Source organism: Pleurodeles waltl, chromosome 3_1 (assembly GCF_031143425.1).
Source record: "Pleurodeles waltl isolate 20211129_DDA chromosome 3_1, aPleWal1.hap1.20221129, whole genome shotgun sequence".
NCBI classification, from domain to species: domain Eukaryota; kingdom Metazoa; phylum Chordata; class Amphibia; order Caudata; family Salamandridae; genus Pleurodeles; species Pleurodeles waltl.
Genome location: NC_090440.1, coordinates 321644302 through 321670009, shown reverse-complemented (window position 1 = coordinate 321670009; position 25708 = coordinate 321644302). Strand labels below are relative to the sequence as shown.

The 25708-nt window shown below is 44.0% G+C and overlaps 1 protein-coding gene across 2 annotated transcripts in view; it reads left to right on the top strand.

The window, feature by feature from the left end:
* The window catches only part of TNFAIP8L3 (TNF alpha induced protein 8 like 3), a 407967-nt gene extending 386104 nt beyond the window's left edge, over window positions 1-21863 (top strand). Inside the window, exon 2 of one of the 2 annotated variants that reach the window (XM_069222476.1) lies at window positions 14919-21863. In XM_069222476.1, the coding sequence (XP_069078577.1) occupies window positions 14919-15481 (563 nt within the window). In that variant the 3' untranslated portion in view covers window positions 15482-21863. The remainder of the gene's footprint in view (window positions 1-14918) is intronic. The other variant, XM_069222478.1, reaches the window with a different exon arrangement.
* Window positions 21864-25708: the final 3845 nt, after the last annotated feature.

The window sequence follows — 25708 nt, the reverse complement described above, 5'->3', positions numbered from 1 at the left end:
ATCAAAAGTCTGACCCACAGGAGAGACTAACTGAACTTGTTTGTTATCTCCTCCCCTCATTAGATTCTGGGTCATTGCTCCCTGCTCACTTACAGTCGGTTTTCTTTTGTGCAAATAATCGTACCGCTGGACCAACAGTAATTGGTAGTAATATAGCATCCGGGGCTGCTCTGGCACCTACACTCTGAGGGAGAGTAACTCCCATATTCTGATTCATCATTGGAGTCAAATCTGACTGTGTCCCTGTCACTGGCGTAAATCTCGGCATTACTTGCGGCTGGACTTGGGGCAACAAAATCGGAGTCGGCTCAGTCTGAACCAGTATTGGTCTTGGAATCACGTGCTCTGTGGGCACCACTAAGTTCATAGTCATTTCTAAAATAGGCACATCAGGATATATTCTCTGTACCTGTGGCGGCTGCATCTGAGTCTGCACTACAGGAGTAGTTGGCACAATAGGACTACTTTGCACTGCATTCTGTGTCAGGTTAGCATTAACCTGCACCAGACTCGCTGTCCCATTAACCTGTGTCAGGGCTGTCGGAACAATACTAGTACTCGGACCACTCTCATGTACTGTATATGGTGGTGGTTGATCTCTCAATAACTGTGTAAGGAACTCATCATCATCCGATTCCTCCTCCACTGTGGAAGACTTTTAAGCTCCCTTACTTTCAGACAAACTTTTATTAGTCTTCCTAGTCGCTTTCTTTCCTTCCTTCTCGTTCTCCTGCGTAATTTCCAGAAACAACGTAATCCCTTGCAACGTCTCTGTTCTCTATACCTTTTGAACACAGTCCCATCTAGCCTCCGCTAGAGTCTTTTCTGCGTTTCTCATCCTTCTCTCAAATTTTAATTGCTGTTGCTGTCTGGCTACTAGCTCCCAGATCGCGAATGCCTCAAGCTGTGCTGGTCTCGGAAGGGGCTTCGAGTCATATAGCGCCATCCGTAAATGCTCCAAAACCCTCAAATTGAACATCCCATTTGTAGGAGATGCCAATCTCCCATCTTTCTCTGTCAGTTTACACCATTGGTTTAACTAAAAACATGGCGCAACACCTCTCTCTTCCATTACAGTGTAAGCTGGTGTATTCTCTGGTGGTGTAGGCTTGCCTACGCTCGCTGTAATATATGTATCTCCCCCTAGGGCACTTCTTAATGCTTTGAAAAACTTTCCCTTTTTTACTTTTTGTTTATTCAAAATCAAATCAGGAAGTGACTTTTAATCCCAAGATTCCTCCCATCTACGTTCTCAACCAATTGCCTCTCATGGATGGCTGCCAATCCGTGCTCAACCCTTCTCATTAACCAACCTATCCCAGTGCGGCTCCAATGATGCCACACTCACACGTACTGCGGCTGACAAAGTATTGCGGCTCGTCCTCCTAAACTCCAATTCTCACAAAACTAATTGCTAAATATTGCAAGCACTAATCAAAAAACAAAATCCAAAAAACAAATCTGCTGGTTTACTACAGGAAAGGTAACACAGTCGCTTCAGAAACCTTACGGATTTTTCACTGATGGCTCTTCCCGCACTTACAGCTACTCCTTTTTCTCGGTCTCCCAGATTCGCAAGCAAAATTCGACCCGCAAATTTTACTCTCAACTGATCAATGGGTCTATCCTGGTGCACATATGACTCGCCAAATCTCGGTCAAAATTTTCTCTTGCCCACTTTAACTCACACACTGACTTGTGGACCACGCCCAATCAACCTACCAAACCAGACAAATTACAACATATAACCACGTGTCTCATACTCTTTTCAATATACTGCGGAGTCTTAGACCACGCAGGATCCATACATCAACAACCATGTGGACAATTTGTTAGCACAAAGTGCCACACATATGAAGTTCAACGACTTCCTTACTCTCACATTGCGGAGTACGCACACTCCTACTACAACTTCATTTGGAGTACGCAAACTCCCTAAAACCCTCAGAAACCTCACAATTCACCTGCGATTTGCATAAGCCTGTGCAAGCGCGACCTAATTCACTCACTCTATCACTAGAACGCCGGGAACATTCTCAACAACCATTAGCAGGATCCAGGATCTGGGAAAGTCATTTCTGGGCTTAAGGGAACATCATTTTCTCTCCAATTATCATCATTGATAAACAAAATCCAAATCTCAATAATAATGATTCTTGAAAGGACCAGCTTCAAACTGCTACCATAAATGTCACTCTATACCAGACATCTATGGCAAGCTCTTAAAGAGACTAACCATCAGTCTGATACCATAACTGTTAGTGCGTCAGACCTTAATAAGTAAATTTACAAGGGGACGCGAATAGGTCAATGAACCTTTTGACTCGCAATTAAGAAGTTCTTACCATAGCTCCAGTACATAATCAATAATCAATACGTAATAATCAACAATCATTAGTAATCAATAAAATCAGCAGTCAGTGGAGTCAGTAAATATCACGCACCATGACCTTTCAGTCACGGAATAACCACACCTTTAGTAAAAGTTTAGCTTGTTTATTTCCCTATATTAACAATGCTAAGGTCATGTAGATTAATCTCAATATCAAATGAAACACATACAGAAAGAACACTGGTTGTCTAAAGCGGCAGAAAAAACGCAATCTAATCCAAGCTTGTACTACAACACATTCTGAAGTTATGGTGCAAATCAATAGCAAAGTCAACTGCGACAAAGTTATAACCTACATGGAATTCAGCAGAGAAATTTGTCAAACATTAGTCCCTGTGATCATCAGTCATTTTGTGAGGATCCTTAACTAACGTCAGATTAGCATCAGCATGTTGGGCTTCATGTAAAACAATTTAGTAACATAAATTTGGAAAAACATCTAACTACAGCTCTATCAAAACAGCACAGTTGGAACCGAGAAAGAAAAGGCAAATATAAATGATAATCACATTTCAATTTATACCTATCCTCGGTACGGTCAGCAAGCAGAATCAGTCTACATCCTCAGGACATCAGTCGAACAACAAGGTATCAGGTCTCAGTCAGGAAAGTATCTCAGGATGTTGGAATAACTGTCTTCCTTCACAAAATCTCTCCCTCTCCTAAAATCTGTTGTCTTTTCCCTCTGTGGCGTTGTTATATCAAAGTCAGCTAAACTATCTCCTAATTCCCTATTGGTCAGTTAATCGTATGTTCACACTTTGTCTCATAGTATTACTATACCAAATCTATGAATTCTAATATTTCTCCGTTCACATACTGTTGATTGGTTCGCCGTACGATGTTCTCATCATCCGACTTTTCAGGTAACAATATTGTTGCAGCTTCCACTCTAGTCAGTATCTTCATTGTTCTTGTCCTGGGAAAGTCACTCTCACACACATTACACATAAAATGTTGCATTAGAAAGAACATCATCTCCAGCAGTCAGTTCTCACGAAAAGCTTCCGTGAAGCACATTCAAACAATAAAATGGACATTTCATAATTCGATTCACTTGGTCAGCATTTTACTAAACGCCAAGAAATACAGCTTTTACATAAGGCCTGGCAAAATAGGCCAAGACACTTGCTAAGTTAAGGCCAACAAGTAAAAAAGCTAAAGCATACTTCATAAAACCTTATTATGACATATTACTGCATTAATCTAACACATATTCAATATTTCATAAGTATTAATCATAGATTGGTACACTTTGTTAACATTGGTGATCACATTTTCAAATGCATACATTATTTTTTCTATGTTATTTCATTTTCTACGTAAACTCATTATTCAAAATACGTAAACATTCATTAATAACTCTTATTAAAACACCTGGCCTAGCAACAGCATGGAGGGTAATTGAGAGAGGGGAGAAGCATATGAGGGAGAAAGACAGAAAACAAGTGAAGTCTTCTGGAGACCTGAAGGAAAAAGAAAAATAGTGCCTTCAATGTGAGCAGTGCATAGATACTAGTTATCCAATCAAAAGGATATGCTTTAGAGTGCATAAACAAGAAGAGGAAGAGAAGCCATTGAATACAAAATAAGCAATGAGAGTCACAAGAAGGCCAACCATTGGTATGCAAAGCACAGGATTTACACCCATTGCACATTTTTGGCATGGTACTCACAGCTCAAAGTTCCGTGGTAGGCTAGACCAAACAAGCAGGTATGATGCCATCAAAGTCTGTAAATGGCATGCCCTCCTCGAAACTTGGGTAGAATTCCAGCAGATACGTGCTTTAATATCCATGTCTTGATCAATGTCCTACCCCCTGTTAGCAACAAATGAAATGCATGTAGACTAGCAAAATGGATTGCATGTGCATGTGCCTCATCTTCCTTTCCATAGATGTCCATGATATCAGACTTCCAGCACCACTGAGTGTACAGTAAAGAGCCAAACAGTCCTCACCTACTAGCCTCATTGTAGAACTCCAAGAACTGCAAGCAACAGCGATGTGTCTCAGCCTCTAGTGAAAATGGCCAATGTTTTAGCTCAGATATGACTATGCACTTTTGGACTTCAGTGTCCAATTGACCAGTGCAGGGCCCACAATGTAGGACTTGCACAAACCACACAAATAGGCCTGCTCAGTCTGGATCAGACAAAAAAATACATTTAAATATGCTTTCCACACCTGTATGTGCACTTACAGATACACAAAACGACATGGTTTAAAAAACATTTTAAGATGGATGTCCACCAATTATATGGTGGACGGCATTCAAGTCATGAGGGGCCTGAGGGGGGAAAACAGCCATTGGGAGAAGAGAGTGGTAGGGGGGTAAAAAAGATAGGGGGATGTAGGAGCGGAGAGAGAGCAGAGAAAGAAAGGAGAAAGTACTCTATCATATGTTCTGCAATGTCTGACATCATCAGTGGAAGGATACATTATCCAGTGAAAATACTGTCACCAAAATGCTCCTGGGCAAGTCAAGCACACGAATAGATCATTGAAAGTCATTGGATCAGGAACAGGGAAAGGAGATAGACAACAAAGCCTTCCAATCATATGAAACAGGTTGGTCTAAAGCGCACTCTAAGTTTATACAATCTATTGGAAACAGACAGCTATAGCTATCTGTGGTTAAGACCTAAACAGCCAGCATGGGAGGGCATTCTTTACACTACTTAACCTGTAAACGGTTGATTAGTTTCCTCATGGAGGTAAGAAAGGTGTATAATACATCAACTTTTTTGGAAAGCCAGCAAAACGTTTCTTTTTGTTAGCATTGTTGCTGGTAGGTGTGCTAGTTGTGCTACTGTTGCAGTGCAATCATGCATTTTCAGGGTACCAGTACTCAGTTTATAAATACATAAAAAAACTAAAATAAATATATCTCAAGACTTTAATCTTTAGGGAGGTAGGTCTTTTGTTTTAGATAAAAATAAATAGGTCCAGGCTCACACAGATGTAGAGGACGTTTCGAAGCACATTTTTCAGTCATAACAAAAGTAATTGAAACACGTTTATTCAGCTTTGTCTTACTTACTTCTTCATTGCTGGTATGATTCTTATGCCGCAGACAATGAAAGTTGAGGCAAAACACTATTAATGGAGATGAAAGTGTTAGGGAATAAATAGTAGCATTCACATCTGCAGTAAAAGGTAGCTTAATTACTTCTTTGCGTCACCGGGATTCCACTCTCCAGGCAGAGGAATGCAGATAATACACTTCTACTGTATGTGGGAGCAATCCTCATCCCTATCTTGTGATGTGCCTATCCAGGAGCATTCAACATTAGTCCCACTTTCCTAATTAACACTGTGAGCCAAACTATAGAGGTGAACATCGGCATTTGCAGAATCTCCTTTTCAATAGTTTCATTACTTATCCTGTATATTTTCTTGGATTTCAATGATCATGAGGTCTCAGCTAATGTCGAGAGCAGGGTAAAGCTCTTATTTTCCTATATATGCACCCAGCGTTACTTTATGATTCCAACCCCTGAGCTATTCAACTGTCCTTGCTGAAACAGTGATGTAGTGGTTGCCTAGCAGCAGAAAAACTGTTTGCCTGATTATAGTATCCTTCAAAAGTATCTGATACAGCATTATCTCATGTGCAACTGTCATTTCTTTCTATAATTGCATCCACAGTTTGCATGCTATTTCAAAAGGCAGCCTCTATATTCATAAAGCACTGCATGAAAAACTGACCTTGACTTAAAACTTTCAATTGCCATCCCTTCTTTTTTCATTCAAATTAGCTCTTTACTTTCATCCTCTCCATGGTGGTCATTATGCTTTTGGCAGTCACCTGACCGCCACGGTGGCAGTGGCTGTTGGTCTGCCGCCAGGCTGGCAGGGAAGACTGTCATATTACGACCGCGGCAGTGAACCGAACCAAACACAGCCACATCCGGCCCGGCTGCAGCGGTAAGACCACCTGAGGTATTATGACCCGACAGACTGCCAGGCTTTCCATGTTGGGTGCACCGCCACCAAAACCCTGGTGGTAACACACCCAACGACAGGAATCTCCATTCCTGTCGCCGGTACCCTCTACCCCATGTCCACACACATGCACGCACCCTCCCCCCACTTCCACACACAGGCAAACACCCTCCTCCCACTTCCACGCACATACCCCTCCCAACCCAACCGCACACAACCATACACACACCCCCCTCCGCAATCATGCGCACCCCCACACCATCCATTCACACACTACCCCCACCGCATCCATTCATGCACTCCCCCACAGCATCCATTCACCCACTCCCCCTTTCCACATTCATGCACACGCACTCCTCCTCCACATTCATGCACACACACACAGACACCACATCCATTCACGCACTCCCCCTCTCCGCATTCATGCACATGCATTCACCATCCACATTCATGCACACACCCAGACACTGCATCAATTCATGCACTCCCCCTCTCCACATTCATGCACAAGCACTCTCCCCTCCACATTCATTCATACACCCAGACACTGCATCCATTCACGCACCCAGACACCACCATTCGCACACATACACGCACATATCCCCCCCATGCACCCAACATACTCCCAACCCCCATTTTGGATGATCAATTTACCTTTTCCGGCGAGCTGGTCATCCGGGAGGTGATGGGTCCTGGTGTTTTCCACCGCCAGCACCGCACCACCGACAGGACTCCACCATGCCGTATTACATATCGTAATACTGCGGGTGGAGTCGTGTTGGCGTGGCGGTGCTGGTGGTGGAATTGCCTCTCTTCTTCCATCAGCCAGGCCAACAGGGTCGGATTTCCACCCGTAAACAGGCAGAAATCCTTCCTACATCAAAATATGGCAGTCTTCGGACTGCCAGCACTGGTGGTCTGTTGGCGGCAGTGGCTTCGGCAGTCTTGGAAAAATACCGCTGAAGTCGTAATGACCACCCATGTCTCGTCTCGGAGTAAAACAACAAGGTGATGGATGGATTGCTTGAATTAATCTCAGCCACTGGCAATCAATCGGCTCACCTCCTAATTCATCTTTGTTTGCCCACCATGTCACCTCAGTTGGACCTAGCCATTTGCAAATCAGTCTTGGACAAAGCCACAATGGGAAGAGTCCAGCCCAAACTGCCAAGCTAGGTCCTCCCTGAACTTATATACAAGCAACCCAGGACCAGTTTCACCTTTATAATAGGCTCTTCAGCCAGGTATAGCTTGAGTCCATTGCCACTGTGAACACAGGACCCACATCTGTGCATTCCAGTTGCACTTAGGGCATCAACTGAAACAATAAAGTGATGGATAGAATGCTTGACTTTTTCTCAGCCACAAACGATCATTCTGGCTGCATTTCGATCCTTCGACCACCATGCCACCCAGCTATATGCAAATCAGTTTTGATTGTGCTTCAATGGGACGAGTCCAGCCTGAACTGAGATGGAGATTAATTCAACCATTCCATACATCACCTTCTTGTTTTTGCATTTGCTGCCCCAAGTGCTCCGGGTATGCCCAGATGTGGCACTGTGCCACTGAAACCAAGCTATACCAGGCCAGAGAGCCTAACTAAGGTGGAACTGGTCCTCGGCTGCTTGTGTTCTTGTTCAGAGAGAACCTGGCCTGGCAGTTCTGGCTGAACTGTTTCCATGAGAAGCAGGGTCAAGACTGAATTGCATATGGCTTGATCTAAACTGAGGTATCATGGTGGCAAAAAACGATGGACCGTGATGCGGCCCAAGCGATTGCCAGTGGCTGAGATTACTTCAAGAATTCCATCCATAATCTTGTTGATTTAGCCCTCAGAGTACCAAATAAGCCCAGACATGGGACCGGGGCTCACTGTGCCACTCGAACCAAGCTATACCTGGCTGAAGAGTCCTAACTATGGGGAAACCATTCATCGGTTGCTTGTGTTCTGGTTCAGGGAGGACCTGGCCTGGCAGTTCGGGCTGGACTGTTCCCATGAAGAGCAGGGTCAAAGATAATTTGGATATAGCTAAGCCCAAACTGAGGTTGCATGGTGGGCAAGAAATGAAAGATTGGAATGCGGCCCCAAGCGATCGCCAGTGGCTGAGATTAATTCAAGCATTCCGTCCATCACCTTATTGTTCTTCTCTGAGTAAAGCCTGATCTCAGTTATATGCATATTTTCCTTAATGAGTATTATTATATTTCTGCAAATTGCTCAAACCTCATTTCTAAGATTACCACCTGTCATTCTTGGAAAGTCATATCCCTTCAACCTATCAATTCCTGATCTCTTTTACTTCCTCTATTAATCTCACCAAACATCTGCATGAACTCATGTACCCCAAAAATCATAATGATCTTATTATTTTAGTTTATCTCAAAGAAACTGGAGTAAATACATAAAATGATCACCTTAAAAGCACAAGACTAATCTCAATAACCAATGACCTCTGGGTTAATCGCTAACCTTGAGATCCGTAGCATTGTGCTGCCTGGCATAATGCACTTTAACGCCCATCAAGGGTAGTAAGTGCTATGTAAATGCAAATATACTAAGATACTATACAAGAAATATTTTACTCTGAATGCTTCCATAGACATAATTTAAATGTATTAAGTGAAGGGTCTAGGTAAAGCCCATAAAGCAAGTTAGTACGATTTGCATGGAATTCTAAGTACACAAGATGGTCTATGTGCAAGCTTGTGAATTAGTTCACAAAGAAATAAAATACTATCAGGCTGCATCAGACCTGGAGTGATGGGGACTCGGAGTGTATAAAATACCAGTTAAAAAGTATCTGTGAATATTGAACCTGCAGTCTTCCTGTCCTGTAACTCATCCAGTAGAAGAGCTGATACGGATGTACTGCATGAGCTTCCTTCTCGACGAGACTCAGAAAGGGAGAGAAGAGGGGCAACACTTTCCTTCTTCCTCTCAATTTGAGTAGCAACAGGTTAAACATTTGCATTACCTCCCGTCCCTCCCTCGCCTTCCTTTAGACCAATGAGGCTCCCTGCCTCCCCATAGACCCTCCCTTCCCCTTAAACCCCCCTCCCACCACCTCCTGTTCTTTTTTGTCTAGCCCCGCTAGACTTACCTTCTTCTTCATCCTCCACGGCGGGGGCTGGGGGTCTTCGACTTTGCTCTCCTCGAGGCGCAGAGCTCCTCATGGAGGGTTCCTGGCGGTCGCATCTTCGGAAGGCGGGCGTGGCTGCCTAGGAGACGCGTCCTGGGAGTCGGCTGACGAGGTTGGTCGGCTCTTTGCGGCTGGGGCTACAACTTCCGGATCTTCGGCTCGCAGGGACGAGCTGATGTGCCGGGTTGGATTTTCTGCATTTTTGGCGGTAGGAAGGGCGTTCTGCCCGCGTTTTTGAAGGTTTTTGGCTAATTGTTTATGCATTTCCATTTGCTGTTCATTTTTTTAGGGAGGACTTTTCTCCTTTATTTAAGGGGGTTGGGGTCCTATGGCTGGCATTTCTTGTTTGTATCATGCCGAAGGTACCTGCTAAAAGACGTAGGATTGTTTCCTCTTCCTCTTCATCATGGGAGGATGTTGAGGTTCCCCTCTCCACGCCTGGGGGTCGCCAGGTTCCGGTGTGGGCTTCTACGCCTCTCATGTCCAGAGAAGAGGTTCAGGACATGATTGAGGTGGCTGTCTCTCGGGCTCTCCAAGCAGGGGTGGCCAGGCATGGTCGTTCTCAGGCGGCCCGTCCTCCTGGGACTGCAGAGAGGTCCTCTTCTGGGGATGATGATGATGACGCTCCATCTACTTCTTCTGGTGGGAAATATGTCTCCAGGGAAGAGATGTGGGAGGTGATGTCTCTTGTTCGGGACAATTTAGGTTTTCCTGGGTTTCAGCCTACAGGGATGGATTCGCATTTGTTCCCTCAGTATCAAACATCTTCGAGGTTTGCCATGCCTTTTCAGGGCCCTGTGAAGGATATGGTACTCCGGGAGTGGAAGGATGTGGATAGGTCTCAGGTGCCACGGTTCCTTCAGAAACTGTACTTGCTGGAAGAGGAGGATGTGTTGCCTCCCTCAATTAAACTGGATTCCATTCTGGCGACCCTGATTGGCAAGACGGCGATTAATCCGGAGGATTGTGTGCCTGCGGATGCCACTGACCGTAAGGTGGATTCTGGTCTTAAAAGGGCATTTGCAGCGGAGAATTTTGCCCTCAGAGCGGGTATATTTTCTGCTTATTCTTCACAATCTTTGGTGCTGGATTTTGACAAGCTGGCAGTGGCTGTTCAGGAAGGTTCAGAGTGCTCTGAACTTTTGGCTGTTATGGAGCAACAGGCCAGGTTGCTGGTGGACATGTCTTCTGATGTTGTCCGCACTTCGGCTCTGGCATCGGGATCTTTGATTGGGGCTCGTCGGTCCCTCTGGTTGAGGTTGTGGAAGGCAGATCCTGGGGAGAAATCGGCTCTCCTGAGACTACCTTTTGAGGGGCGTAATTTATTTGGTGATCAGTTGCCTTCCATGCTTTTCAAGGCCTTCAAGGAGAGGAAACATGCCTTGCCTTACAAAGGTGGTTCTTCTTCTGGCAAAGGGTGGAGGAAGCATTCACACTCATCTCCCAAAATGGATTCCAAAGCTTTTTCTTTCAGGAAACGTAGTTTTCAGCCCTGTTTTTCTCCCAAGAAGTCTGCCCCTTCGAGCCGGGGTAGGATCAAGAAGGGGTCCTGACAATCATTGTGGGCCTGGCATAGGGCCGGTTGGGGGACGACTGAGGCACTTTCTTTCCGTGTGGCAGGAGAGTGTCAGCGCTCGTTGGGTGCTGGACATTGTGGACAATGGCTACGCCATAGATTTCGAAGTGGTGCCTCCAGATTCCAGGGTGCGTCCCACTCCTCTGCCTGCGGACAGGGCCCAGAGAGAGGCATTGTTGGATGGGGTCCGGGACTTACTTCTCAGGTTCCTGTGGGGTTGAGAGGTCTGGACACTTATTCCGTCTTGTTTCTGGTTCCGAAGGTGTCAGGGGGGTTTCGGCCTGTCCTCAATCTGAAACGGGTGAATTCCTAGACCAGGACTGGTCATTTCCGTATGCTGTCCATTCAGACAATATTTCCTCTGGTCAGTCTGGGGGATTTCCTGGCATCTCTGGATCTGCAGGATGCTTACCTGCATGTTCCAGTAGCTCGGTCTTTGCAGCGATTCGTACGCTTTGCGGTGGGCCTGGACCATTTTCAATTCTATGTTCTACCATTCGGCCTCAAGTCCTCTCCCCATATTTTCACCAAGGTGCTGGCCCCTCTGGTGGCTCTTCTACATTCCAAAGGAGTGTTTATACATCCTTATCTGGACGATATTCTAATCCAAGCGTCCTCTCAAGGGATGTTGCGGAGACATGTGGCCCGGGTTCTGTTGGTCCTGCAAAACCATGATTTTTTGGTCAACTGGGGGAAGTCAGATTTGGTTCCTTCCCAGGATCTGGTTTTTCTCGGGGCTCGGTTTCTGACTCTTCAAGGCTTGGTGACTGTGTCGGAGAAGCGGTTAACGGGCCTCCAGTCTCTGGTGAGGTCGATCTTGTCGCAGCCTGCTCCCAGAGCCCTTCAGTGGTTGTGTCTGCAGGGTCATTTGGCATCAGTGATTTTTCTAGTACCTTGGGCATGGTTCCATCTTCTTTGCCTGGTAAACTGGTTCCTGGTTCATTGGTCTCCGGGGTCAAGTTCTCTGCGGGCGAGGATTCCGGTGTCGGGGTTGGTTCGCAGGGAGTTGGGTTGGTGGCTGGTGCCAGCTCATCTTCGTGTAGGGGTGTCTTTATCTCCTCCTCTCCCGGTGGTAGTGATGACCGATGCCAGCCTCTCAGGTTGGGGGGCTTGGATGGGGTCGGCTCAGATCCAGGGGTTTTGGTCACCTCTGGAAGCCAGACGTTCATCTAATTGGCAGGAGTTGAAGGTGGTGCTTCTAGCTCTGATTCATTTTCAGGACTCCCTGAAAGGTGTAGCGGTTCTTATTCGGACAGACAACTTGGTGACCTAAGCTTACGTGAACCGGCAGGGGGGGGAACAGGTCGTGGGCTCTGTTCCGCCTTGCCAGGAATATTTTTGTTTGGGCTCAGGAATGGGTTCTTTCCCTGGGGGGCACCTACATTAGGGGGGTGGTCAATGTTCTGGCGGATCTTCTGAGCCGGGTGATTCCGTCCTTTCAGCTTTTCTCCCTCCGGTGGTCTCTGTTTCATCAGCTGGTTCACCTATGGGGTCTTCCGGTGGTGGATGTGTTTGCGTCACCAGAGAATGCGAAACTCAGTTGCTTTTGCTCCCGGTTTCGTTGTCCTCAGGCTTGGGCAGTGGACGGGATGTTGTGTCCTTGGCCTCAGGGTCTTTTGTACGCTTTCCCGCCCTTTCAGTTGTTCCGTGCGTTTCTGTTGAGGGTGCAGCTTTTGAAAGCCAGGGTTCTCTTGATTGCGCCCCATTGGCCGAGGGCAAATTGGTTTCTGTTGCTTCGGTTGATGGCATCGGATCACGTGTGGTCTCTTCCGCTCTGTCCGTCGCCTCGAGTTTCTTTGCCTCTCGATGGGGTCATTGAGGTGGTTGTACTTGACGGCCTGGAAATTGAACGGCGGGGTTTGATGGGGTTGGGAGTTCCGGTAGCTTTAAGTTCTACTTTACTGGCTTCCCGCCTGCGTTCCACTTTGCTGTCTTATGGTCGGCAGTGGAAAGTTTATTTCTTCTTGGTGTTTCCGGCATGAGTTGGATCCTACGTCTGCTTCTCTTTTTGATGTGATGCAGTTTTTACAGGATGGTGCCCAGTTGGGTTTGTCGGTGGCTTCTCTACGGGTGCAGTGGGCGGCGATTCAGGCTTTTACGGGTCCATGGCGTAATCTGTCTGATGAGGGTCGTTTGATGCCTCGATTTTTCCAGGGTCTTCTTAACTTGTTTCCTCGCCTGGTGCGTTCCTCTCCTTCCTGGGATCTTTCATTGGTATTGGATGCTTTGACGGTTGCTCCCTTTGAACCTCTGGGGACCTGTGACTTGCGTCATCTTTCTTTGAAAACTTTTTTCTGGTGGCCATTACGTAGGCCCGCCGTTTAGGGGAACTGGGGGCCTTGGCCTGCTCGTTTCCTTTTTGTAAGGTTTTTCCAGATCGGGTGGTGCTTGTTCCGGTTCTTTCATTTGTTCCTAAGGTGAATTCGTCTTTCCATGCTCGCCAGGTCATTCTTCCTTCATTTTGTCCGCATCCTTCCTCGGATGGAGAGGTTTGGTTGCATTCTTTAGATGTGCGTCGGGCCTTGTTGGAATATCTACGGGTTGTTGCTCATTTCCGTAAGGGTGATTCTCTATTTGTGAATTTCGGTCCGGCTCGGAAAGGTGAGAAGCCGTCCACGGCTTCCTTGAGCCGGTGGGTTCGCTCGCTGGTACTATTGGCTTATTCTTTGAAAGGGGTGGTTCCACCCCAAGGCATTCAGGGCCGTTCTACCAGGGGTATGGCGGCTACGGTGGCGGAGCTTGAGGGCACTTCTGTGGTGGAAATTTGCAGGGCCGCGACTTGGGCCTCACCTTCGAGCTTTGTTCGTCATTACAGACTGGCGGACTTGGGTAATTTGGAGTCGGTGTTGGGTCACCGTGTCTTGTCCTCTATGATGTAATAGGGGGGTGGGGACTCAGTGGTCTTTTTTGGTTGTGATTAAACTCAGTGTCCGTCTCCTGTTTTCTCTTGCTATGTCTCATTGGTCTAAAGGAAGGCGAGGGAGGGACGGAAGGTAATGCGCCAATTACTTACGTTAATGGCATTACTCCTAGTCCTACTCCCTCGCCTTCCTTTCCGTTCCCTCCCGCCCTCCCGGTACGGACCGCCTGAGATGCTGCTTGGGCTTGTTTTTGTACAGGTGGTGGTGGGGGTTGTGGGGGGGTTTAAGGGGAAGGGAGGGTCTATTGGGAGGCAGGGAGCCTCATTGGTATAAAGGAAGGCGAGGGAGTAGGACTAGGAGTAATGCCATTAACGTAAGTAATGGATGCATTATGGGTTCCTCTTGCAACTATTAAGTTAAGAAGTGCTGCACAATCACATAAACGCAGGTGCAAAATTGCGTGTCTAAGTAGGCTGCAATTGTGGAGGTAGGAATGGGAAATTGCCTATCGTGTTCCGTTTGCGCAGGACTGTAGCAGCAATTTCTGTCACGTTTTGTCCATCAATAAATATATCCTTCTAAAAATGTAAAACTTTGAAGTAAGTGTAACCTCTCGTGATTTCTTACTTACCTAGGCTATTTCACAGAAATGATGAATGTGTGCTTAAAATCCTTTTAAAACAATTTCCCTTTGTGGCCAGTGTTTTGTCAGCTTTAGTAGTTATCCCACAATACTGTCAGTGAATGACCTTCCCGTGCGATTATAAAACGCGGTAGGCTTGAAAGAAAGTAGCAGCTTTAACGAGAAATGCTGCTTCGCCCCTAACTATGTCTGTAAATAATATTACATCGGATTTCTCTATTCACACTTCAGCTTAAAAGCCTTGTGTGCAGTGCTAGCAATTCACCTGTGTCAAAATGACTGTCAATTGTATTGGTAGAAAATGCATTCTGTTTTTAAACTGTCATTACTGTAATTTTCTTATTGTCTCCATATAGGTCCTGAAATGTTCTGCTCCAAAAGCCTGGCCTTGAAAGCCCAGAAAAAAGTGTTGAGCAAAATGGCGACGAAAGCGATGGCAAACATGCTCATTGATGACAAAAGCAGCGAAATCCTCGACGAGCTGTACAAAGCTACGAAAGAATATACGAGAAACAAGAAGGAAGCCCACAAGATCATGCAGGACCTGATAAAAGTCGCAATCAAAGTCGGAATCCTGTACAGAAATAATCAGTTTAGTCAGGAAGAGTTGGAGATTGTTGATAAATTTAGAAAGAAGTTGAACCAGACGTCCATGACAGCTGTGAGTTTCTATGAAGTTGAATACACCTTTGACAAAAACATCCTTTCAGGACTTTTGAACGAATGCAAGGATTTGATGCATGAACTGGTGAAGAGACACCTTACGCCGAAATCTCATGGGCGCATCAACCATGTCTTCAATCACTTTGCGGACATGGATTTCTTGACCGCCCTCTATAGCCGTGATGGGAAATGTAGACCATACCTGAAAAGGATCTGTGATGGCGTCAACAAACTCCTGGATGAGAGGATCATTTAAAATGTTGCCTTTCACACGGAACAAATCTTTGGTTGGAACTGTTCCATTCCATTGACTTGGTAATGAGGTGCTCTCCTTGCAAGAAGCAGAGCTGTTCGTTTGCCCAGACATTAGCTAGCCTTTTTTGCCTGGAGTACTCCGACTTCTGTGGTACACTGAATGAGGCCTTCAAACCAGACCTTGGACTATCTTAGTCTTGCTAGGAAAGTGCTAATGAATGGACCGTTGCAAAAAATGCTACATTTTTTACTGTTAACAAAGACACCACTAAACTTACATTCCTATGTAAATGCAGTCTTCAAAAAAACAAAACTTATAAAGCGGTTTAATGTTAGCACAGTAAGCAATGGTTCTAATCTTTACACTACTGTTGGTAAATAGTGTCTCTATTGTTTATTGTGCTTGAAAGTATGTTACGAATTGCCTTCTTTTCATTTAAATGCACAGTTTTGTAAGTTTCAACATGTTAGGTGTTGCATTTCCCTCCAAATAGCTGTAACGCGCATAGTCGTGCCATCTGAAAGAACGTGCTTTCTGATGATACGTTCCTGGTGATTTCATGCAAACAGAAATAATAACACAGCCATTTGTATCTCAGTAAGTCTACCTTCCAGTAGGACCACATTTATTAAAATAACTTAAAAAAGAATGCAGCATACCTGATCCCCCACCCCCGCCCCACCGCCCCCAGTGCAGATGGTTTTAAGAGGCGGGTACCAGCAACTAATATTTGTGGGCTGGGACTTATTTATCATCATTAGACTTTGACGCAGAGCAAAAGGAGAAAGACGTAGGAAGAGACAAACACAATCGTAACAACGGTAGAAAAAGGGATCAAAAAGAACCCCCAACAGTGAAAAAGAGTCAGGAAGTATAGGGAAGTGGAAGAAAAAGGCATGAGGTGAGATCAAAACTAGGCAGACTTCGTTTTCACCAACCCCAACATTCAGCAGCACCAGTGGGCCAGGCTCCCTAGAAACATCCGAAGCCCCTGCCCTGAATTGTTTTCCATACGCAAACTAAGCACATTGTGCGAGTACGATGTGTTGGACACTCCGAAATGAACCATGGTTCTGTAGATTATTCGTTCTCTAGAACTCCATGTTAAAAGTGTTTGCTTCTAAAGTTTCAGAGAGCACACACGAATCAAAGCTCACTAGGCGGGCTGTATTGCTAGTACATATTTTGCACAGTTATCCAACAATCCTGCTTCATGTTTTCTATAACCTGAAGTTTTATTCTTTTTTGTTTAAGGTGGCAAATGCTTAAAAAAATTAAAATAAAAACCCTTCCCGCTCATATACAAACATTGGCCAAATTTGCCAATTAAAAACTCATGCGTTTATTTTATAATTTCCTTTTTAGAAAGATGGCTTTTCCTCTCCCTAAACAAATGCACGGCATTCCCTTTCACTCACTCAAGGTGCAAACCAGCATTTCCTCTAGGTGCCCCTGCCTTTGCAGTTGTCATACTGCCGCTTTTTTCTAGAATGTGTTTTGTCCCTCTCCAGCTTCCTTTCTTTCTCTGGCAGGATGAGCCATGCTATATCAGAGCTGTACATTTTCTCTCTTTGGAGGAGCTTTTGAAGGTCTGGTTGCCATTAACTCTACACTGGGACATCAGGTGGTCCACACACACTAGAAACAAGGTGAAATATTCAAAATGACGCCTAGTAGGCCAGGGGACCCTCAAGCATCCCAACCAACCCAGGTCCTGCTTCCATGTTTGCACTATGTTCCATATTCACAATTCCTTTTTTCATACGACTAGAACTGGAATTGGGCTATTGTTAGCTGTAGCTCTGCCTTGAGAAATAATACAACGCTAATACTTTGGTCTTTGATGTCCAAATAACTGGTCTCCAGCTACTTGACCGTGTTTATGAAATGAATATCAAAAGTAATCTAGGGTATTGTATCATATCCTTTATTCTTTGCATAAAACAGGTTAAATCATGGGAGACTATTTTTTTCAGTTGTACATACCTTCAAAAGGGTGCTATGCACTCACTGCCGTCTGTGAACCATGAGTGGGTCTCAACATCGATTGGAACAGAAATGAGATACAACTGACATTCTTCTGAATAGAACGAAAGCCAAAAGAATGATTACTAAAACATAATTCAACTGCATCTGCACATAAAATTAAAAAAAAAAGATGTATTCATTCTGTGCAGTTGGAATCAAATATGGGTTGAAATTGAAAGATTTCACATGTTGAACCTACGAATATTCACAGTATCATCGAAGAGACAGCACAAAACTTGACTCTAAACTCCAGAGTTGAAGCAGCCTGATACGAGGACAAGATTATGGCAAAGACTAGCTGGGATAGTTGTGACTGCTCCATCGTACCACTTCTTCACCATTCAGATGATCCTTTGTGACCTATCAATAGGTCATTCACGGATTAAACCAGAGCTATTAGCTGTCAGTGCCTGGGGACCTTGCCAATTCATATAGTTTACTGCAGCACTTTAGTGCTGGTTAAGCATTCATGGAGTTATTATTTAGACTAGTCCCTTCATAAACGTGGTTGATCCAGAGGCAACAGGCACAGTGCATTCCTTCTAATGAAAGGAGAAGGTGTCGAATAACTCTCAAAGGACAATCTGAGTGAATATTTCCCACAAAGATTGTCCTTGTATTTTGCATGCAAAACAATCCAAACATACATGGCAGAGACCAATAGCACTCACCCTTACATGACTCTTAATTTTCAACAGCATATCAGCTCACTCCCTGGAATGCCTATGTCATGTTCGAGGTACAGGAGCAGCGGTCTAGTCTTTCAAGATCCCATGCCTTACCTTTGAAACCCTTAATATAATATCATACCCAATCCCAGCAATGTTGTTTTTTCTCTTCTCACCCTGAGCCATTAGTCACGGATCTTCTAAGGTTACCTCTGTCAGCAATCGTACTTTTCGAAGAATTCATGTTTTCCAACTAGCCAAGGTACTCATGCACCTTAGTCATCTAGTGCTCCACATTTCCTAAAATCTGTACTGGATCCCTTCTCAATGTATGAAGACAGACATCTGCAGTGCTTCTGTCTTCTTTTCCCATAAACATGTGTGGCCCCAGTGACTGAGAACAGTAAACAGAGTAGAGATGTACTGGCTATATAGGAATGTTCTATACCTGAATCATGCTGAAGCGAAAAGTAGAGAAGATGAGAGCTGAGGCTGCAGCAACTTCCACAGTGAAATTCAATGGCCCTTGAATTCCTGTTCTAGTGCATTATCAACTTCCACTTGCAGCTATTCTTTCCACATTGACCTTTACTCTGCTTGGCCCTCTACCGTTTAAAAGCATTTCAGCTCAGAAAGACAGGACACACATATCCAGAGGTTTCCTTGAAGGAGTATTTCTCATTAATTTCTGAAGCATTTGAGACATTTATGGAAAAACTACACCAGGATATAGAGGTAGTAGAATAACTTAACTTTGCAAACCAGAAGGAGGCTACTACTAAGTTTCCAGGTGAGAGTTCGATCACCTCACATAATACTAAAAACTTTGCACATCCTTTATTTCAACTAGCGTGTGCTGTAAGGGTTGCTCTTCAACAATTGTGACTTAAACAATCAATCCACCTAGAAGCGGGGCTGGCTATTTAAATGACCTATAGCTCGTGCATATCCTTAGTAACATTTGAAAAGCATTCCAGTCTTGCTTTTCATGCCCTATTCCAGTGCACTGCTTCCTGTGATTATGAAGTACTTAACTTGAAAACCGCCTTTGTGATAGCTATTACATGTATCTGAATGCTAGTCGCCTACATGCCTTTTCTCGAATGAAGAATACAAGTGAGTCTAATCTATTACCCTCCTTCTATTTGTAAAGTAATGTTAAATTCTCAATCTAACTGTTGTTAATTTATTCACAATTTGGACGCAAAGCAAGGACACAAAACAGCGTTAAACAATACTTGCTACTGACGTTGGCAACTACATTGCTCTAGATTTGTACATTCACTGTGTTCTGTCTATATATATTAGGTGTGATATTCTAAGTTTTGTAAAAGAGGCACTTGGAATCCTTGATATGAAATCTGTAAGCCTTATTTTCTGGATTCCATTTGTGAAGTCATAGTGCGCTAGGCCAGTCCGCGCTATGCAACCTCTTCACTTAACCTGGCCTTTGCTGTAGACATTTTGAAGTTATACTTTTTCCTGGTGATCTGCTACCCAGTGTTGAGGACAGGAAAAGCTGACTGAGCAAGAAAAGCTGATCGCTGTACCTACTCCATTAATGTTAGTCCTTAAACTTATAAACATTCCATCCTCTATAACATACGAGTTTCAAGACTGAGGGTGAGCATATCAATAGTGACCTTTATAGTTATAGCTGGGATTTAGGTGAAAAGGGCATGTATGAAAAGGGGATTATAAAGTGAATCTCCAATGCCTTAGTAATATGAAGCAACTCAAAAGCAGCTAGTATAAATAGGCTTATATATATAGGGATTCTTTTTTCTTGGTAATATAACAAAAAGTGGAGGCGAGAAGTTTGTACATGTTTGATAGCAATGTAGCGTTATAATATCCAGTAAATACATCTGCAATCACAAAAGAAGTGACAAGTAGTACCAACGGATTTACGGTACATTCCAAAAAGTAGGCTTTTACCAGTTGTCACAGGTTTGAAGTAGAGACATCAGGACAAAGGCATTCTCCTCTACCATTTTCACCCAACTAATGTCAAAGTGAAAAAAGAGATTGTGTTTCAAAAATAACATAAGAGATGAATGCAGTGCTTATTTGTAAATAAAAACGTGCCGGTGCCCACAGCCCTCCTCTTAAACTTGTGTATTTAAATGTGCGAACACGGAATACTGAGGAAGCCTAATCCTGAAGCCATCTCGGGGCCCTTTAATCCATTTACAGCCACTCCCAGCCCCTTCAGCTCACTCCTGCAGCTTTCTGCTTTCTCCCTTTGTGAAACTTTTTCGTTTTTCTCTTCCTCGATTTTCTCAGATGTGTCTTTTGCTCGCAATAAATGCTTGAGGGAGAAAATTAAGCGCTGGCCCTCAAAAATAAGTGTTGGTGCTCAGCACCGGAAGCAACAAGCACAAATTAAGCACTGGATGAATGTACTTGGAGGCTTTGGATTGTAGTAGGTCTGGTTTGTAATATGCACCAGCAGAAATATTGGCTTTGCCATTGCCTGATTGCTTTGCCATACTTACAGCAAAAACCGTTTAAAAATAGCCACATGCAATTTCGGCCGGCACAGTGGCCATTTTGCATTTTTTCTTATGGTTTATTATTAATTTACTATTTCAAGGATTCAGACAGACATTTTGATACACTAAATTTAAAAGAAAGGATTTTCATCAGTGTAAGTGGCCTGGCAAGTAAAAGTATGCACGGAGCATCCGCACACTTAAAAAAAAAAAAGAAAGGACGAGCTAGGCAGGGGCGTTTGGAAAAGGGAAGGGTGGGAGAGTTCTGGAAGAGCAGGAGTGGGTGGGAAAGGGACGTAAAGAAGAATACCCCCGAGAACAAAGGGAGGTAGCAGTAAGCGATCATGAACTGGGAGCTCCCAAAGCAAGGTTTTAATTCTGATTTGACAGCTTTGCTCATAATAAGTGTAAAAAAACAGATGATCACAGAAAAAAAACAAAATGAAAAACCGTCGTTGACACCACAGGTGAAGGAATATACATTCAAACCAATGAAAACTGGTCAGAAACCAATACTCTTTTCCAAGCGCTCCACAAGAACCTTACCGCAAGGCCCTCAAATGAATGATAGCACCAAACCAAGGAAGCTAATAGCAGTAATGGATGGATGGGCCCAAAGTTCAGTCTATGTATATTGTTTACAATAGGTCATTGACAACAGCAGCAAAAGTTCTCTGTATGTGAGAGCTAAAAAGTGATGTTATGCATAAATGAGTGTGTTTTTAAGAGGCAACTCAATGTTTTGTAAGAACATCAGCTTGTACTTGGAGGAAGTAAAGCCATCTAAAATGTACACACTGATGATGCAGTAGCATCTTACAACAGTTTCACATACGCTGTGTACAAAACAAGGTTATTTAACACTACAGCACATTTTAAACCATGTCTGGATAATGGGGATCACTTCTGAAATTACTTTCCAATGCAGTCACGTAAATTGTGCAGGTTCTGCCCTCTAATTCTTAATCTATAATGTGTGCAAAATACATATTAAATATGTCTGAGTGTATTTTCATTGAGTAAATGTGTCGGCTACTAGGTGTTTATAGAGATTACACACACACTGTCAATCTTAACGAGACATGAAGTGAATGCTATACCACATTAAAATTGTTCTGTTTTCTTGTGCGAAATGAAGCCTGTGAGCCAGACTTCCTATTTAGGTAACCAATAAAGGTTTCTTTTAAATTTACTCTGAGGCGGTAAATTCTTTTTACATTTACCATGCAGTGACCAACACTCTAGATTGTGTCTGTTTAGTCGTGACATTCAGCTGATGAGGGTTAGTCTTAGCTATATTTTATTAATGTGGAGATTCCACCTACTTAGTATGTGACAGACTACAACAGTAAAGAGAACATGACAATTAAATGAAATGGAAGCAATTGAAAGGCAGCTTAAACTGTGAAACTGAAAGGGAGACATCCCGCTGCTCTTTCAAAGACACAAGAGAAGTTAGGATGATGAGTGTGATGATGCAAGTTGGTTTGTCTGCAGCCAATGTGATACTATTGAGCAGTCCCACCACAATGGTTTGTTGCAGGATGTTACACATGTTCTTTGAAACTTGTGCATATATTGGACCAGTTCAATAGTACCAATTTTCCTCAGAGCAACAGGCTTGGGTCCTGTGGGTGTTGAGGTCCTGCTGGACCCACGCCTGATGAAGGCAGTAAGAGTACATCCTGGAGGAGCTTTCATTGCCTGACAGCTGCCTGACGGTCTCCTTGCAATAGACCATGGCCCTCATTACGACCTTGGCGGGCTGCTGAAGCCGCCCACCAAGATCGGACCGCCAAGCGGCTGCCAATGCGGTCGCACGCCCGCCGCGGCCATTTGGAGATCCCCTCTGGGCCGGCGGGCTGAAACCTAGTTTCCGCCCAGCGGGGATCTCGGCCGTGACACAGGAGCCGGCTCCAAATGGAGTTGCACCCGTCGCACTTTTCACTGTCTGCTATGCAGATAGTGAAAAGCTGCACAGGGCCCTGTCAGGGGGCCCCTGCACTGCCCATGCCAGTGGCATGGGCAGTGCAGGGGCTCCCAGGGGTCCCGCGACTCCCCGTACCGCCAGCCTTTTCCTGGCGGTTCAAACCATCAGGAAAAGGCTGGTGTAGGGGGACTAGTAATCCCCGCCAGCCTGTTGGCAGTGCTTCCGTCATAACAGCCCTGGCGGTCCTGTACCGCCAGGGTTGTAATGACCCCCTATATGTTTGTAGTTGAGATGCAGGTTAGGCACACACATGTGTGATCGACTCAGTCACTTTAGGCAAAAACATGAGCAGAGTACTGTTGGGGCCTCCTCCATAGGAAAGGACAAAAAGACTGGAAGAAACTGACAGAACGGTGAGACAACTTTCATTTACGTGAGAGGAATCCCTCACAAACTACTGATGAAAGAAAATGTATTTTGCCTGCCGAGAATGAAAAAATATAGTGATACTGGGTGTTTCCACCAAAGCCATTTCTCTTTCATTGGCACTTATGCATCAGAGCAACCTTATCCAGACCACAGAAAGAAGGAAATTTGGTAATTACATTTGCCACCGACCTTGTGTACGGTTGCACGACACCACAATGCTAAACTAATCAGTATATTTCATATTGCTCATCTACAACACCTAATATAATTTAAATCTGATCAATTCATTGTCTGTCTTTCTAGCAGCTGTTTTAAGAACTCAAATAGCACAGTCAGTGATTAATTTAAGCTAGTGGTTGCCGGTGGGGCCCACTAACACTTATTTGGCACTTATTTATCCTTATCAGTAATTTACGCAGAGCAAGAGAGGGGAAAACAGGCAAAGGTAAAGAAGAAAGAAGACTGCTGGGGTATAGGCAATTAACAGGGCTCTCCAGCTTCCTCTGTCATTGGCTTTTCTTTCAATCTGACTTCAAGTGTAACCCATCTCCTTGCAGTCAGCCTCAAGGCCTCTGTGCCAGGTGTTTCTTGGCCTCCCTCTTTTCCTATTCGCTTGAGGGTTCCATGTCAGGGCTTGCCTGGTAGTGTTTGATGCAGGCTTGCGAAGGGGGGTGACCTATCCAGCCCCATGTTCTTTTCATAATTTCTTCATAAACAGGGAGTTGGAAAGTCTGCTGCCCTAGGTCGCTGTTGCTGGTGATGTTTGGCCAGCAGATTTGAGGGGGTTTCCGCAGGTAAGTGCTGATGAAAGTCCTGACTTTGTTGGTAGTGGTCACTAGTACCCTCCCAGTTTCTCCTCCATACAGAAGTACCGATTTTACATTGGTGATAAAAAGTCTGATCTTGGTTTGTAATGTTAGGTCCTTGGAAATCCAGATCTTCTTTTGATGAATGAAGAAAGCCCTTGATTTGAAAGACAGAAAAACTGTCACAAAGTGAGAATTATGGCTTGTTCCTGGGATTATATGAAAAGCTGCTTCTATTTATGGCGTGCATTTACATACACAGCGACAATTTTATTATGACCACTTCAAATATCTGTTTTTCTAGCAGAAGTTTTAAGCATAGGATTAGCCCAATGCAATTTATGTTGAGCTAGAAAAGTCAAAATGCCGTTTGACATTTTTCAGCAAACGAAAAAGCTAGTGTAAGATAAAAATTGGGATGAGACACTGGAGAGGACATGAACAGTAAAAAACTAGAAACTATTATTAGCATTGTAATGGCAGTTTGCCTTTTGCAGTGGCCATTAAACCATTTCAATTAAAGAAACCAATTCTAAAACAATCAAAATAGATTAATTTGAATCTGTGGTGAAAAGACAAGAATCGGAGAGGGCAATATACCTTTCACAAATAAAACTATTCAAAAGTGCAAACCCTACCTAAGCTAAAATGGTAATGTGTAAACAATGGCAACCAGAGAGGCAAAAAAGAACAAAACGTGCAAACAGCAACTTCACATAGGGATGGACAAGCAAATCATGTCAATGTCAACAACAGAAAAATTACATCTTTTAGAGTGACTCAACTAGAAGGAATTAAAGGTGGTGTGATATCTCATCCTTAAAAAAAGTAAATGAGGTTGGCAGGTGTGAGAAATGGGTTTATTGGTAAAACCCTACTCAAGCAACAACCACAATCCTGGTGTCAGGGTGAACCACAAAAACTATATTAATCTGTGCTTATCACTCTGGCAGTTTGGCACAAAAACAGTCACGCTTCACTTAGAAGCAATGTGTGAAGTATCTATGCAGTAATTAAGTAGTAATAAAGTGGAACATAACACAAGAAAAATCTCATACTCATTTAGGACAATAGAGAAAATGTAAGGAGTATTTGAAATAAACATGACAAAAATCCAATCAGTAGATATGAAATTAAAAAAAATTAGGTAAGTTCTAGAATTTTCTTCTTTCCCCTGCCTATGCCCCAAGATATCTGGGTAGACAAAAGGGTAGTGTGAAGTCCTTTGTGAGTGTGCTGAGACAGCTGATTTGAAGTGCAAGTGTGCCAGGTGACATCTCCACACGAACCATCCTGCCTACACAGCCAGTCCTCCTTTGGGAATGTCTGGGAGGAATAAACACAGGCCAACTTCACTTACACCATGTCATGTCACCCAAAACACAGGCTGCAGGCACCAAATAGTTAGGGCAAGTAAAGTGTCTGCTTTCCAATAGTGCATTGTCAGAATTGTGACTTAAAATTCAATGTTACCATTAAAGAGGATTCAAAATTACAAATTTTATCGATCTAACATGACATTTGTACCTGTTCTCAAGCAAAAGGTATCACTAATTAAGTGTAATAAGGTAACCTAGAGTTATCCTATAGGGGAGATAGGCGTTGCAGTGGTGAAAAAAAATTAAGAATTTAAGTGTTTCGCTACCAGGACATGTAAAACTTGTCCCACATTTTAAATACACTGCAGCCTGCTCTAGACTCCTTTGTTGTGTTAAAAGGAAGGTTTAGGATTGACAAAACATTTATTTTGCTAAGTCGAATTGGCAGTCTAAACTGCACCAACGCTGTAAAGTACATGCTGTAGGACCACTAGCAGCATTTCATTTACAGGCCCTGAGTACAAGTATTACCACTTTATTGGCGACTAAAAA